Consider the following 17,589-nt stretch of genomic DNA (forward strand, 5'->3'; position numbering starts at 1 on the left):
ATCTTATACTTCATTACTTACATCTTTCAGTGCATGAACAATTGGAAATCTCCTTTAAAAAAAATTCTAGTTTTGTTGAATGCAGAATGAAGACAGCACAGGAGGCCTCTGGCTACCTATATAGAAGGCAGCAGGGCAAGATAACACATTGTACCAACATTTATAGTTTCTGCTCTGCCAGCTTCTCTAAGCCCTTCCTTAATTAACTCATTTACTCCTAACAATAACCCTATGAGATAGATGCCATTATTACCCATTTGGAAACCAACATCTTCTAAGTCTATGGTGAAATACATGTTTTAGAAAGATTAACATGGCAGTCATTAAAAAAATGGATTGGCTGATGGAAGAGGGATAGTCAATATGCTTCAGAAGAAATCTAGGCTTAAGGCACAAGATTAGAGAGGAAATAGTGACCAAGAAGACTGAATGACATTATTAAGATTAAGCAGATTATTTAATGGCAAATTAGGAATTACAAGACAAAGAAAATTCAGAATTTCCAGCCAGATGAGACTGTAAACCAATGACAATAGTAGGGAAGCCAGGAAAAACTGATTTGGCTAAGTGTTATTTACTAAAAACGTGGCCCACAAAAAGTTACTTACTAAGAATATACCTTAGGTATTATGAAGTGTTATAACAGCAAACAAATCTGAGGAGATGAGATATGTCTCCACTAAAATGTAGAACCTTCTTCAATGATCTAAAAAATACATATATTTTTTTTATTATGGCAGTCAAGTGAAGCAGTGGGAATAGAGAAGGAACAAAAATCTGTAACTGGTTGTGATAAATTAGTTGTAAACACCACTGCACTCAGACCAACCAGAAAACATTCTTAAGTACATTTAGGTTAATGTAAAGACCTACCTTCAGATGAACTTTCTTGATGAAACAAAAAGGTCAGAGACTATTGCGAAACAAAGACTGAATTATTCACTAGAAGTACACTGACTATACATAACAGGACTAAAAGTAATTAGTGTCAATTTAATGTTTCATTAGGTATTTAGAGACAAAAAATCATCACAAAATCTTATTACTTAAAATATTTTAATTTCTAAAAAAGTTTCAATCATATTAAAACTTAAATAATTACATTGTACCATACCTGATAATACATTTCAACAAACTGAAAGGTAAAACCACTCAAACCAGTACAGTTTACAGATTTCTAAGCCGGAGAATGTACAAACTCTTCTGCCCCCACAAGAGGATGCAAAAATCAGTGATGGTAAAAGTGGAATATTTAAGTTGATAGTTCGCCAAAAGGATTTTTTAAAGTAAACTAAATTCCAACTTGTAATACCATATAACTACCAGAATGCAGTAGATAGGAATTTAAAACAAAACAGATCCAATCTGATCAAATTCATTATTAACTGATGGTTTCATTTTATTTAGTTGTGAATAAAATAGCAGCCACTGTTTTATCCAACATACCAATGGTATCACCTTCAGAAGAAATGATCTGCCTAGTCTGTGCAAAACAAGAACAGTTACCTTCCGTTGAAAGGATGTGAGCTTTTCAGACTTACTTCCTTTACATTTGCGTCAATTTCCAAATAAATAAACTGTTCCAGCTAATGTCCTAACAGTCTACCTCTCTACATCTTCCATGCTGTCATCATATAGCCATTTGCAGGTATAATCTTTGGAACACTCTATAATTTCAAAAAGGCGCCTAAAGTCACGAGGATACATATTAGTTATTTTCACTTTTTCTTTTTTCTTTGTTTGCATCAGTATATCCTCTGTATCAACTGGACTCAATGAACTGCAAAAGAGAATACAAATATGCTTAATACTTTTTCATAACGACTGTCAATTAATATTACAGACATGGCTTCTAAGTCCAATTTAAAATGCCTAACATTACATATAATTGTATTTGGTTTAAGAGCTTGCATATAATATGTTTAATTATGTTCATTCCTAAAGTTTCCTGGCTAACCTGTAAGGAAAAAAGCAGATTTAGCCCTTAACATATCCTAACCAATTCTCAAACAAAATTCTAGTTTAATCATCATCCTTAAAAAAATTCTTCTGCCTATCTGCTTCATTCTTTTACTCTCTGCAAAATATTCTTAACTATTTCAGTTCAAGTAAGTCAATAAGTACAAATAGCAGAAGCTGCTATTTGGCAGTTTTTAAACGGGGAATCATTTTTCACATTTTTGCATAATAATCACTGGTGAATAAATTATCAGACAGCAAATCTCCTTATGTATTAGCAAGAAGCCATCAATAAGTCTCTGACAATAATAAGTAAACTGTAATAAAATATTCTGACGGAAGACATTCCCAATACATTTTGATAATAAATAGAATCTTAGTCACATGTTTTCAATCACCAGAGATCTCCAAGGGAATTTTTAACATGTTGCATCACAGGATACCATATTTATTCCTTATTTTCCTATTTTCTTGGTATTTTCATTCAAAATTGCTACCACAACAAGACAGCAAGATGAAAAATATTAGATTAACTTTGCTGGTCTATTGCCACCTTTAAGATTTAGTTTTATATAAATATTGTCCAGCCAACAGCTCATTCAGAGTTATACATATTAAGTGATGATCAAATTAATTAAAATAATTATTTTAACATTTTGTCCACCCTCTGACAATACTTTGAATGACTATGGGCTGCTGATTACAAGATGTAATGTACAACTTACACAAATGTACACATCAGCCCTACATAAATATTATGCTTACATAGATACAAAGTTGGAAGTAACAGCTATATTTTATAAAGCTCTGGGTAGAAACATAAAATTTGGTCCAGGGCAAGAGGACCAGGGTGGTATAATGATCCATCCTACGTTGGTTAGGAAACAGAAGCACAGCAGACAGACAATGACAACAGGCAGATGATGGGTACACCACCAGCAATGCTGACTTTCTCCACCCCAGCTGGCTGTGAACAGCTAGTGCTTCTAGTAGGTTAAACCTGGGCCTAAACTCTGACAAAGATAAAACAACTTACAGGCATCACTGGTTGTTTGTTTTCAAAGAAAGAAAATAAAGGAACTAAGTAGATTACATGGAAAATATAATTACATTTTTCTCAAAATGTACACTAGCGAGAAGGAAGTAATTTGAAAAAATATGTGGGTGAAAACATGGTACCTTACTCTGTTGATCAAGATATGAAAAACAGACTCTATAATTCTTGCGCTAAATTGCTACTTTTGTACTTGCTTTTATTCTTTTTACTTACTGTAAATGCTCTACTAGCCTCGCGTTGCGCTTCCCAAAACAGTGCTTTACCATGTGAAAAAATACATTGTAGTTAATAGGAGATAAGTTTTCTGTAAATAAAGTTCTACGAGGAACCATTCGAATAAAATACAGGTTTTGTTGTATTCGTTCTGATTGCTGAACAGAAGGAAAAATAAATTGTATTAGTCATAAAATACTTCCAGCGGGCCGGCCCGTGGCTCACTTGGTAGAGTGAGGTGCTGATAACACCAAGGCCACGGGTTCGGATCCTATATAGGGATGGCCGGTTTGCTCACTGGCTGAGCGTGGTGCTGACAACACCAAGCCAAGGGTTGAGATCCCCTTACCGGTCATCTTTAAAAAAAAATAAATAAATAAAATAAAATAAAATAAAATAAAATAAAATACTTCCAGAGCAGGTTAACATTCCCTTATTCCTCAGGCTACCTGTTGGAAGATGCAATCACTACAGACCCTGGATGTCTTCATTTTCTTGATGAGCATGCCAAGAATGCAAAGCCCTAACCACTCCTTACCTGGGCCATTTCTGAGTTGTTTGCACTGAGCAATCTTCAGCGACAAGGGAATGTCTCTCTCCAGGACAAAAAACAGGCTTGCTCAATGCTTGCTATGAAAAAGGTACATTCCTCCGGCTCTGTGTTCCTTAGCTGTAATGCAAACCTACTGCATGTACAACATCCAACTGAGCTATAACACATCACTCCTTGGGACGGGGGGCAAATGAAGTCCTATCTCTGATCCAGGAGTCTGTGTCTTTGGCTAGCATCCAAGAAAAACTGACAGTTTATTAATTTGTATGTAAAATGAAATCAAATCCCGAATGTAACATTAACATGTAATAGGTCCCTGCTATATTTGAGGCACACCACCACCAGACCCTAATTTTTTAATTATAATTAAAATCAGATATTTTTAGTTGGATATTTTAAAAATGGAAAATCTCTTAACTTTTAACTGGATACTTTAAAAGTGGAAAATCTCAAACAATTTGGATAAAAATGAAGATGATGTGCTCTAAAAAATTGTTAACCATCTTGAAGTGCTTCTATAGCAATTATGAACACAGTAATATCAAAGATACATGTGAAATGTGCAAAATTTTCTCATAAAAAGCATTTCATTATTTCATCATCATCCCTAAAAGTTTATATTTTTAAGTTGGCTACAGAACTATTTTAGCTTTTGATCTTCTCACTGAAAAAATGAGGAAGTGTCTTATATACAGAATTGTTCATTTTGGGGACATCTGGATAAGTCCCTAATGTTATCAAGCCAAAATGTATTATTCCAACTCTATTTCTGAGACTACACAAGTTACGCTTTATGAACAGTGAAAGAGAACTAAAATCACAATGATGACTGATCACTCTAAAATCAGACCATTTCTTTTTTTTTTTTTAAAAAGATGACCAGTAAGGGGATCTTAACCCTTGACTTGGTGTTGTCAGCACCACACTCTCCCAAGTGACCTAACTGGCCATCCCTATATAGGGATCTGAACCTGTGGCCTTGGTTTTATCAGAACCACACTCTTTCAAGTGAGCCACAGGCCAGCCTACCCCCATAAAATCAGACCACTTCTAAATTGATAATTTTCTTTTTCCATTAGTGGGATGAGTAACAACAACAAAAAAGGGGTAGTAAGTAAGTGGGACCTTCAGACTGAGCTGATATGCTGGGATTAGGCCATCGTTAACATTTAATTCCAAGGTGGAACTTCTGAAATGGGTCCAAAAATTTTTTTTGTAACTTTTGCTATTGTATTAGAATTTCACAAGTAGCCCTGAGATAAACTAAATGGAGGACCACTTTATAATATCATCACTTTGGTTCTTTAGAAAGGGGAGGAAAAAAAAAAAAACCCACAAAAAACAAATATAAAAGCCCTAACTCCTGGTAAGAACCAAGATGCACCTTGGTGCGTTCAATCATATAATAGCAATATCACAAATTTGTGATTGATTAATAAGATATAATTTTTTTGTTTATCAAATTAGATGACTAAAATGATTATATCTTTCAAATTGGAGATGCACCTGAATTTCAAGAGATAAAAAGAGAAGTCAGATTCTCTGTTTAAGCCTATTACTACGCCAGCATTCGCTGTTGAATAGTTTTTAAATACAATTCTCTTGCAAAATAATTTTAATTAGAAGTGATGAGATATATTTTATTATATCTTATAATTTAACTAAAAGTAATACATTTTATTATATTCCAGTTATTTTATTTTAAAATTTAAATATTAAATGCAGAATACCAGATAATCTTAAAGCAAATAAAGGATGTTCCATTTAGGAAAAAAGAGGGGAAGGTATTCACTTATTCTTACCCTACGCTTTGGCTTTTCCAGTTGCCCATTTTGAGTGTATATGTCAAATGATGACCAAGGCTCCTTGAGGGAAGAAAAACAAAAACAGAACAACATTTTAAAAAATGTCTCTTTGGTCAAAGCACTCCACATTATTACCGCCTTAAAAAAAAATCTTGCCTAAACAAGAGAATGAATTAAATCCAGGCCACAGTCTAAGTGGGTATAAGAAAAACAACACGATCGTTGAATAAGATGAATCTCCCTCCTCAATTTTTTTTAGATAGAGGAGAAGGATCAAATACTGATATCAATAACTCTATCTCTTACTTACTTAGATAAAGAAGTTACTCTTAATATAATTATGCAAATAAGTGCATATGTCATAATTTTTACCAGCCAACATTTCCATATTACAGTCAGAATCAGCAGTTTATGAGCTATCAGATCACCACTGAGGATTTTTTTTGCCATACCTTAGTGAAAAAGCCTATTAATCAAACATATTTGAATATTTTAGAACATAAAAAGAGATACACAAATAAAGATACTCAAGTCAATTTTTAAAAGGATCATTAGTTTTTGGTATCTAGCCTTTGTACATACATTTTGTGCATGAAGCAATTTTAAAAGAGGATCCAACTGAAAAATTATTTGATTAAAAAAAAACATATACCCATATTAAATCCCCAAATAAGAGTGGGTTAAAATAGCATCTGACACAAAAGACTAAAACAATAAGGTTTGAAAGGCTACCGCCAAAAATGGTAATTTATTATTCAATATTATTAACTACAGAGGCAATAGGAGTGGAGTGAAAAATCCAAATGTTGTCTATCCGTGAAATTCCTGAGCAGTTCTAGGAATGGCACTCTAACTAGAGGAGAGCAAAGCAGAGGCAGCTGCAGTTTCCCACATGCTCAGTCTAGCTCAGCAGTTTAAGGTATGGCAGCGGGGGCACAGGAGACTGCACTTTCACCTTCGAAAGCCACAGCAGAGGACTCTGGGAAGTGATCTTAACAACCTACCCTACAGTATGGAGAGCAAATGCTAAAAAAAAGTTGGGTCCAGAAAGACCTCTCCTTTCTGGAGGTTAATAAATCCCAAAACTGAACACAGGACCTTTGAAAACAAATACTAATTAAAAAGAAGAAGGAAACGTTATTCTGAAAACTAAAGTCCTCAGGAGGCCCCTATGAAGAAACTAGCTAAAAGCCATGAGCACAGATGAAAAGCCAACAGAATGAGACCAGATCAGTGAGGTAAGGAAGGACTTTAGAGGAACCAAGAACTATAATAGCAGGTTTACAATATCCAGTGCAGACAGAAAGCATCCTGCTCTCTAAGTGTGAAAAGATTCTGGGAATACAACAGAAAAACGATGACAGCGTGATAGATACAAAAAACAAGGACCAAAGATCCAACCAAAGAACCACAAATGTTTTGGGGAAAAAAAGGAAAGAATTGGAACAAAAGCTAAAATCAAATGAGATAACATCCAGAGCTAAAAAAGCAACTAAATATGCAGACTGAAAGGCTCAATGTAGACAAAAGCTGTGAAGAGCATACATGGAGACACACATAGCGAAAATTTAAAAATCAAACACATACATCCTTGGAAGAACAGGGGCTCATAAAATATATAACTAATATTCTGTAAAAACTACTTGATACATACTTCAGTCTACTACAACAAATAAGAGAATGAGCAAATTATGGTATACAAAAAATAGTATTTATCATTTTTTTCTTACACTCTAGCTCTCTGTTATCAAATATGGTAGCTGCTAGCCACATATGGCTATCGAACATTTGATATATGTTTAGTCTGAACTGGGGTGCGCTAGAAGTGTATAATACACATTGTACTTCAAAGACTTAGTACAAACAAAAAATGTAAATTACGTAATAACTAATTTTAAAATACTGATTATACACTGAAATGACAGTATATCAAATTGACAGGGTAAATAAAATATAATATTAATTTTACCTGCTTCTTTTTTACACTTTATAATATGGTTTATAATTTCTAAAAAATATTAAATTATATATATGGCTGACATTGTATTTCTATTAGACAACCCTGTAAGGAAATAAACTAAAAGGGGAAATGCTCTATAATGAACAATTAAGTAGCCATAAAAACTTAAGAAAAATGTTCAGTGACAAAGGAAAAAGCTTACAATTAACGTTAGGCATTAGGTGACAAAAACAAGATACACAACAACATAATCTTCACTATATAAAGAAAAAGAAAAACACAGGAAAAATAAAAGACTGAAAATACACCACTAATGTCAATAATGACACCTGGGTGGTAGAACTGTAGTGGTGGTTTTTTAAAAAAAATTATTTTCTTTCTTTTTGCCTTTTTTTTTTGTTTCATATTTTTACAATGAGTATATATATATATACGTTTTTTTGTTTTTGTTTTTTAAAGATGACCGGTAAGGGGATCCCAACCTTTGACTTAGTGTTGTCAGCACCACGCTCTCCCAAGTGAGCCAACCGACCAGCCATCCCTATATGGGGATCCAAACCCGTGGCCTCGGTGCTATCAGCACCACACTCTCCCAAGTGAGCCATGGGCCGGCCCAGCATATATTATTTTTATAACAAGAGAAAAATATAAATATTTGTGACAAAAAACATCACCACGATGTTACCTTGCCCTATTACCTCTAACAGATGGGAAAAATAATAAAATTAATAATTAATAATAATAATATATTAAAATAATATATTAAAAATATATTAAAATAATAATATAATAAAAATTAATTATTAAATAATTAAATTATTAAAAATTAATAAACTATCTCCATTTACTCTCTCGAAACTTAGAAGGATTATACTTACCACATGCAGAAGCTTAATCTCACAACCTACTTGCCAGAGCACACTTAATACATGATACAAGTTTGGATTTCTGGGATTTGCCGTTAGTTTCTAGTACAAGGAAAATAAAAATTACATATGTACAACTATAATCAATCATAAATCAAATAGTGGGTCTTAATAGCAATATCTTAATAGCATCTAGAAATTTAAGTAAAGAAAATTAATATTATATGCAAAATCTTAACTATTGCTGTTTCAAAGAAAGTCTTTGTAAATGCTCACATTGAAAACATATCATCACATATACTTATAATGTATTTGAGACTGATTTCCTTCAACCAGATGGTCTATCAGAGCAAAATCTCATAAAAGAAAAATTGAAATGAAAATGTATAATAGTTGATCATTCAGTTAGGTAAGCAAACAAAACTTGAACAATCCCTGCTGTACAGATCCTACAACATAGCAGGGTAGAAAAACATTAGCTACTAACATGAATAATTAATTAAACTATGGTACGTACTGTGGAGAAGCAGAGGTGTGTTAAAAATATGTACCAGGTGAGCTATTAAATTTTGAGTCAAGAATTGTCAAGGCTGACACTTCAAGAGTGAGAGGCTACTTTAGTGAATGAAAGGGCAGTACAGAGAGAGGAAACCACATGTGACTTAAAGGCCCATGGAAAAAGGAAGCCATAGGCCACTGGAATATTTTCCCAGTAGCAAGATAAAATCTGATGAAGCATTTCCTATTTCTCGTCCTTTCATTCTTTCATTTACATACCATATGTACAGCCTCAAGATTCTGCACCCCCTGCTCTCCTTCCATGGCTAGTCAATATTTATTTACTATCTGAGTCTGGGTGAATAAATCATCCCTTCATTTCCTGCCCCACTATCTTAATCCATTGCTCTCATACACAAATAAACTTTTCTGTTATATTGAACAGATTAACAACATCAAGTATTCTAGGCAAAAAAGAAACATTACTCTCACAGCAATCTAGGACTTCAGGAGGCCCTTCCATTACAGAGAATAAAAAATAGAGTCTAAAACACTAAAGATTCCACACATGAAAACCCCGTTAGAACTAATAAAACAAATTCAGCAAAGTTGCAGGGTACAAAATCACTCCACAAAAATCAGTTGTATTTTTATATACTAGCAATGGACAACTGGAAAAGGAAACTTAAAAAACAATTTAATTTATGATAGCATTAAAAACAACTAACCTAGGAATTAAACAAGGAAGTGAAAGACTTGTACACTGAAAGCTATAAACATTACTAAAAGAAATTAGAGACACAAATAAACGAAAAGACATCCTGTGTCCTTGGTTGGATGATTTAATATTAGGATATCACGACTACCCAAAGTGATCTATAGATAAAATGCAATCCCTATCAAAATCCTAGCGTTTTTTGCAGAAATAAAAAATCCATCCTAAAATTAATATGTAATCTCAAGGGACCCTGAATCACCTAAACAATCTTTAAAAAAATGACCAAATTTGGAGGACTCATAGCTCCTGACTTGAAAACTTACAATAAAGTTACTGTAACAACACACTGTGGTATTGGCAAAAGGACAAATATATAGACCAAGGGAATACAACAGAGAGACCAAAAAACAGATCAACACACATATGGTTAAATGATTTTTGACACATACGGTTAAATGATTTTCTACGGTGCCAAAATCATTTAAGGGGGCCCAGGACAGTCTTTTCAACAAATGGTGTTGGGAAAACTAGATATCTACATGCAAAAGAATGAAGTTGGACCTTTATCTGACACCATATACAAAATATCATATACAAAATACCATATACAAAAATTAAAACAACGGGCCGGCTTGTGGCTCACTCGGGAGAGTGCGGTGCTGATAACACCAAGGCCCCGGGTTCAGATCCCATATACGGATGGCCGGTTCGCTCACTGGCTGAGTGTGGTGCTGACAACACCAAGTCAAGGGTTAAGATCCCCTTACGGGTCATCTTTAAAAAAAAAAAATAATAAAATCAAAATGGATCAAAGACCCAAACTTGAAAGCTAAAACTATAAAACTCTTAGAAGAAAACACAGAGAAGGTTTCATGACATTGGATGGGCAATAATTTCCTAGAGATGATACCAAAGGCACAGGCAACAAAAGAAAAAAATCGACAAATTTGACTTCATCAAAATTAAAAATTTGGGGCATCAACAGACACTATCAAAAGGGTAAAAAGGCAACCCACAGAATGGGAGAAAACATCTGTAAATCATGTATCTGATAAGGGATTAATAACTTGAATATATAAAGAACTCTTAAAACTCAGTAACAAAAAAAAACAACCCAATTAAAAAATGGGCAAAAGACCTGAATTGACATTTCTCCCAAGAAGATATATAAATGGCCAATAAGTACATGAAAAGATGTTCAACATGACTGATCATTAGGAAAATGCAAATTAAAACCACTATAAAAATACCACTTCACACCATAGGACAGATATCATCAAAAAAACAAAACAAGAGCTGGCAAGGATGTGGAAAAATTGAAACCCTTGTATATTGTTGGTGGGAAGGTAAAATGGTGTATCCCCTATGGATAACACTATGGAAGTTCATTAAAAAATTAAAAATGAAATTAGCACATGATCTAGTTATTCCACTTCTGGATATACACCCAAAAAAACGGAAAGCAGGGACGTGAAGAGAAATTAGTAAGCTCATGTTCACAGCAGCATTATTCACAAACGTCAAAACGTGGAAGCAACCAAGTGTGCGTTGATGGATGAATGGATACACAAACTGTGGTGTACACATATGATACCTTTTAAAGGAATTAAATTCTGACATGCTACAACATGGATGAACCTTGAGGATAAATGCTGCATGAAGTAAGCTAGACCCTGATGTACAAATACTGTACGATTCCACTTATGTGGGTGTCTAAAACAATCAAATTTATAGAGAAGGCAGCACAATGGTTACAGAAAGCTGGGGGGACAGGGGCGTGGGGAGTTAGTGTTTAATGGATGCAAAGTTTCAATAAGGGATAATAAAAAAGTTTTGGAGATGGATGGTGACAACGGTTGTACAATGTGAATGTACTTAATGTCACTGACCTGTACATGTAGAAATAGTTAAATTGGTAAATTTTAGGTTATGTATACAGTACAATTTTTAAATAAAACTTAAAAAAAAAAACCAAAAACCTGAATTTAAGATTGCACTACAGAGATTTAAAAACAATCTTAGTACTCTCAAATGTCATAAGCCCTAAAGTAAAGTTGCACAGATTAAAACTACTCAGAGAAAAATCACAGAACTGTTTCAAAACAAAAAGCAGGTCCTTGTTAATAACCTACCTTGTATCCTTTTTCACTAATAAACATATTTAGTTCTACTCGTCCATATCTATATATAGAACTACAGGAATACAGGTCATATATAAGTTTCCAAAGTGTCCTTCTTTCATTTTTAATTGGGAAGATTCCAATTACTTTTAAAGGAATACCTGTTAGGAATACAAGCAAAAATATTTTAATAAAGTTCTTAACACTTTTTCCTGTGACCATATTGTACTGAAGAAAACTAAATTTACAAACTATATTAAGTTTATTTCAATTAAAACTAAACATCAGCATCTATCCTTGATATGGAACTTGGTCTTTGGGGAAATAAACTACTTGTGTCCAGGTTAGGGGAATGCCATATTCAACTTGAGAGCATCTGCTTGTAAATTGTATGATAGAAACTGTACACAAATCTCATCAACAAACCAGGAATACTGCTAACAAAAGCTGGTAAATTATAAGGCATTTGCTTTAGTGAATGACAAAAATTACCTGTTGACCATGGAAGTGCCTTTATTCCCAAATTCTGAAAAAGCACATGTGAAATCATAGTGGGTGGTTTTACTAGTCCCCCACTTCTAGGATCCAATTTAAAGAAGTCACAGTGGACCACTTCTAGATTTCCATCCACATTTTTTCCTAAAGTCTAAAGAGAGACAGATAACACTTTCAGAAATTTTGGCACTATACAGACTTTGTAACAATTCAATGATCTACTTCAAAAAATAAGAATAAAATATAACAATAAAAAATAATTCAAAGATCTTACAAAAAATTACTACTACAATAAAAAACATGAAGAAAATATTACTAAAATTCCCTAAAATTTAACAGAGGAAAGAAAAATCAATTAAGAGCTAAAAAGTGGTGAAATTGTGACAATATTATGAAGAAAAAGCCCCCAAAACCCAAAATCACCTTCACCGAATTCTAACTGGTCCTTCTACTTTCTTTACTTTATCCTAATGGCTTCAGTTGTTTACAATAGTCTCTAATTGCTTAGTAGTGGCCACCTGGAGCACTGGGCTGAGACTGAGACCACAGCTGGGCTCCCGCAGGGAGCTGTGAGCCATCTGCCACGGTCACCGGAAAAAGAAATGAAAAGGTGTTTCACAGTAGAGAAAAACAATTAAACTATTAAAGTGAAAGGTAGATGGTCTCAAGAGAGTATCTCTCTTCTTCTAGGGGAGTCTAGTCAGTCATCAACCAAGTGAACTTCGCCCACTCTCCATCTTCCCCCTTAAGTTCACATTTACTTTCTCTGAAGACAGGGCAACTATATACCTTGTCCACTGGAAGAGGTACTATATTCCTCAGTCTCTTCAACTGCTCTTATTTGCTGATCTTACAGCAGCGCTAGAGACTTTAGTAAGAGCAAGAATTCGCTACCGACTTGAAAAAATTAATTTGAAGTTACAAAATATCGATTGGGAGAGAGCAACATGTTTTTGATGTGCACATTGAGTTTTCATGCACAGAAAATTCTACTGGTATTTATTAAGGTTTAAAATGATTTTTCAATTTAAAGATAGAAATTCAAAAACCTAGTTTTTCTTAAGCACTTGAGTTCAACCTATAAATATTATTCCATTTCTAAATATACTATATTTTAATGATCACTTTTAAGGGTACATTTTTAAAAGAGGAAGAAAAAGACTTGGGGGTGGAAATCATATACATTTTGGTCACATTAACTTTGAGAAGCCTACTTGGTGATCCAAGTGGAGATGCCAGGTAGGAAGTTGTGTATCTGAATAAGGAGCTCAGTGGAGTGGTCCAAGTTGAATACATAAATCTGTGAGAATTTGGCTTGCTGAAAGTAATTAAAGCCAGCAGGGTAGATCCCTAGAGAGAAATACAGAGGACTAGGCCTGAGGATGGCATAACTCCAAAGTCTAATGACAAGAACCCGAGGAAGCAGAAGAAGGAGAAAATCCAGAAGAGTGTGATGTCATGGAAACTGGAAGAGTTTTCATATAATGCATATGATTATCTTTAAACTCTAAAAATAACTCAACATGTATAGCAATAAGATAATTTCAGAAGGTATCAAAAAGACATTCTAATGTTTGTAATTAAGGAAAGCTAATGAATTTTGGTTTGATTGAAATATTATTAAAGGTACACTTCATTACTTTGTTACACTTGTATCCTGAGAGGGCCTCATACATTTTTGCTTTAGTACCTGTCACTTACCATTCAACAATTCAAACATAACAACAGCCAAAAAGCACCTAAATAAATAATTCTATTCATGCAATAGTGAGATCACATTTTAAAATTCAACTAGACTGCATTTAGGATTCGAAAACAAGAAGCAAAAAGGACAAAGGAAAGGAAAGTAACCCTTGAGTTTCTACTAGCCATTTAGTTAGGCACTTTAAGTTTATTTCATTTAAATCTCATCAAGATCCTGTACAGGTGGGTATTAACATGTCTTATTTTACATATGAGAAAAATCAAGGTTCACACAGTTTAAATTACTTACTTGCCCAGGGTATTAAAGATAGTAAAGTGCTAGGACTGAGATTCATTCTGATTTGAAAATACTGTGCTCTATCCCTGCTGAAATAAAACTGGGCTTACCATAAAAGCTGATGTCTCTTCAACTGAACATACACAGCTATTTCTGCAACAATCTTTTCACGAAATGGATATACCATGATTTATTGTCATGGAACATAATTTGTAACATGTATATGTCTAACCACATCCAGATAGGAAAATAAACTGTTCCTGCCTGAAACAATGTTACTGTGGAGTTCCAGGAATTTCAGGAGGGAAATGGAGGGAATCTAAAGTTAGATAAATATCCAGAGTCAAGTACTATCCTTGAATATCCTTTCTATTTTTAGGAGCAAAGCTGAGAACCTATAGGTGGCTAGAAGAAACATTGTTTGCTAAGAGTACCACTTTAAGACCTATATTTAGGGGTGCAAAGGTTCTATTTACACATTACTTCTCTTTTATTCTGGCAAATGGATGAATTCACACAAAATTTTAAACGGCTTTTTCCTTTATCATAGGATGGTTAATAAAAGTGCAAGAATATGTACTAAGGGCTGAGCTTAAGTTAGTGTTGGTGCCAATGATAAGAAAATATAAGCCTTAACTGTAGCAAAAAGACTAGTTCAAATCAAAGACTGGATTGAGTCAATGATGTTCATACATTTAGCTTACATTTATAGCTTCAGAAACATTTTATTACTGATATTCCTGTAAGAAGTATTGTGTCAAAAAATTATCCAAGCTCCAATCCTTTTTCCATTGAAACAATTGTTTTAAATTAAAATTGTTATCTTGAGGATCTTATAAGCAACTATTGTGTTACAGGATAACAAACTTTAGAAACAAAGACATTTTAATCCATCTTAATTATTTTGTAAGTGCATAGATTAACCTTCAAATGTAGGCTTTTTTTTTTCGAACTAAGAGCTTTCTTTTTGTTTTTAATTTCCAAGTTGAAATTACAGAGGGCTATGTTTACTAAATCACATTTCATGATCTTAAATCTTTGAACAATTTCATGTGGTTTTTTTCTTTCAAAGTTTTGGAACTCCAGCAGATTTAGCATCAATTAAATAAGCTGGCTGAGGCTGACCGGATAGCTCAGATGGTTAGAGTGTGGTGTTGATGACACCAACGTCAAGGGTTCGGATCCCCTTACTGGACAGCTGCCCCCCAAATAAATAAATAACCTGGCTAAAACCTTGGATTCTTTTCAAAGCAGTCAGTTGTAGCATAACAATAATCTAATGCTCAAAGTTTTTTTTTTAATTAAATTGGATTTGACAGACATTTTCACAATTTTTTGTGGTCATCCTGCACTTTTACATAAAGCCATTCTACATCCAGAAGTTGGCATAGGGAAGTAGAAGTTGCCTAAATTGCATCTAGACATGTATAAAGGAGGGAGAAAAAGAAAAAACAGGCTGGCTAATGATGCAAGGAATTTCCACTTCTTCACTGTTATGTGAATTTTTCCGCTATGTAAGAAGCAGAATCATTGAAAAATGCATTCAGATAATAATGCCTTCACTTTATGAAATTGTATCGGATTATACCAAACCTTTTTTGCTTCTGAAACCCTAAATCCAGAGTTTACATAATCTTGGCACTCACTCCAATTAGATTCTAAGCTCACAGAAGGCAGGACACAGCACAGCTTACTAGAGATGAGGAAATAAGGCTAGTGATACCACTTATGTACTCTATGCAAAGTCACCCAACTAGCCTGTTCTAGAGCTAGGACTAGAAAACAAATCTCAGAACTTCCAATCCTTTAGTCATTCAACAAGCACTGAATACTTACGGTGTTCTAGTTACTAAGGATGACAAGATATTTAAGACATGGCCCCTAAAAGAGATTGTATAAAAATAGTGTGCTTAATTCTACTTCCCTAAACCACTCAAAGGTAGCTGATTGAACAATAAATTACTTTCAGAAATCAAAAATATACCTCCAAATGTGGAATAAAAGTTCTGTCACTTTCAAGGGCAACCACTTTGGCACCAGTTTCAAGTAATGCCTGAGTCAGGATTCCAGGACCTAGCATATTAACAGAATGAAAAGTTTATGTGCAAAAGAAACAACATAATCTCTTTCAATATCAAAATTTAATAGATATTATACATGTATTATCTAATTTTAATCCTCACAACATCCCCAAAGTAGATATTATTCTTCTTTTTACATAGTTATGAAAGTTAAGATTAGACATAGTCATTTGACACCAACATCACAATTGGTAAGTGGTGCAGCTTGGCTTGGAATCCATTCTGCCAGTGACTGCAAAACTTGCACTCTAAATCACAATGCTTCACTAGCTTTTAGAAGGAAAAAAACTAATAAAGATCGCCTCTAGCCTACCACTTACTCATGAATTCTCCGGATGCTTCAATCATCAAAGATATTGTCATTGTCAAGCCTAAACAAAAATGACTCTCCATGATAGAAAATGGTGTTTTAAAAAATTGTTATTCAAAAAATCTATAAATCTTGTGTTCTCAGCATCCTGCTATAGTCTGTAGGATACGCAAGGAAGGGTAAGGTAAATTTATTTTTTAGGAGAGGGCTTGCAACAATTTTGGGAAGACGGTGAAATCTAAGAACGTGTCTTACCAAATACTGTGTACAGGGTAAACTGCTACAGAAATATCTGGTGGTGCCATTATTAACACAAACCATCCGCGCATGGTGTGGGCAATCTCTCCAGGTAAGCTGCTTGAAGGAAAGGGCTGTTGTCTTAAACAGCACCCCACGAGAGGTCAATAAAAGTTTGCAGAAGTGATGAACACCCAAAAAACGCAATCCAGCTGGACTCACCTGGATTGCACTCCAGGTATAGTTGGTGAGCCTTTTTCCGTTTCCCCCGCATGATTTGCGCCACGGTCTCAGCCAGTCTCCGACTGGTTATGTAACGCTTGGGCTCTAAGCTGCTCTTGGACACCCAGGAGGAGGACTCCCCTAAATGCGGATGGGGCATCAGCTGCGGGCAGGAGTCAGACCAGCCACGGCGAGGAACCGCCGGCAAGTCTTTCCGCGTCGCCGCTCCGGACCCCAAAATGCAAAAGCGACCAGTGCCCGCCAAGGCTGACAGCGACAGCCGCGGAGGAAGCGCCGCCACTGTGATCCACATCGTCGCCTCCAAGGTTGGCTCCAATGCTCACCAGGATCGCTATTTCCGCGAATCCCTGGCAAAGCATTCCACGTGCTACCTCTACCCGCAGGCCGACCAGGTCAGGCGGAAGTTAAACACTACACACTGCGCATGCGTATGACCGACCCTTCAGGCCGCTCTCCCTCACTTCCGCTTCCGTCGGGCTCAGCCGCTGAGGAT

The 17,589-nt window shown here is 34.8% G+C and overlaps 1 protein-coding gene across 2 annotated transcripts; it reads right to left on the minus strand.

Moving 5' to 3' along the window:
• Positions 1-1,084: 1,084 nt before the first annotated feature.
• On the minus strand, positions 1,085-17,486 carry TFB2M (transcription factor B2, mitochondrial). Of its 2 annotated transcripts, XM_063082808.1 has the most exons (8): positions 17,076-17,486; positions 16,210-16,298; positions 12,242-12,395; positions 11,762-11,910; positions 8,426-8,515; positions 5,585-5,647; positions 3,230-3,387; positions 1,085-1,780 (listed from the first exon to the last, which is right to left on the minus strand). In XM_063082808.1, exons 1-8 carry the CDS (start codon positions 17,386-17,388, stop codon positions 1,603-1,605), a joined length of 1,194 nt encoding a protein of 397 aa, XP_062938878.1. In that variant the 5' UTR covers positions 17,389-17,486; the 3' UTR covers positions 1,085-1,602. The 2 variants fall into 2 exon arrangements, with proteins under 2 accessions (XP_062938878.1, XP_062938879.1); XM_063082809.1 differs by lacking the exon at positions 8,426-8,515.
• Between the last annotated feature and the right edge of the window lie 103 nt (positions 17,487-17,589).

This window comes from Cynocephalus volans, chromosome 18, assembly GCF_027409185.1.
Source record: "Cynocephalus volans isolate mCynVol1 chromosome 18, mCynVol1.pri, whole genome shotgun sequence".
Lineage (NCBI taxonomy): Eukaryota > Metazoa > Chordata > Mammalia > Dermoptera > Cynocephalidae > Cynocephalus > Cynocephalus volans.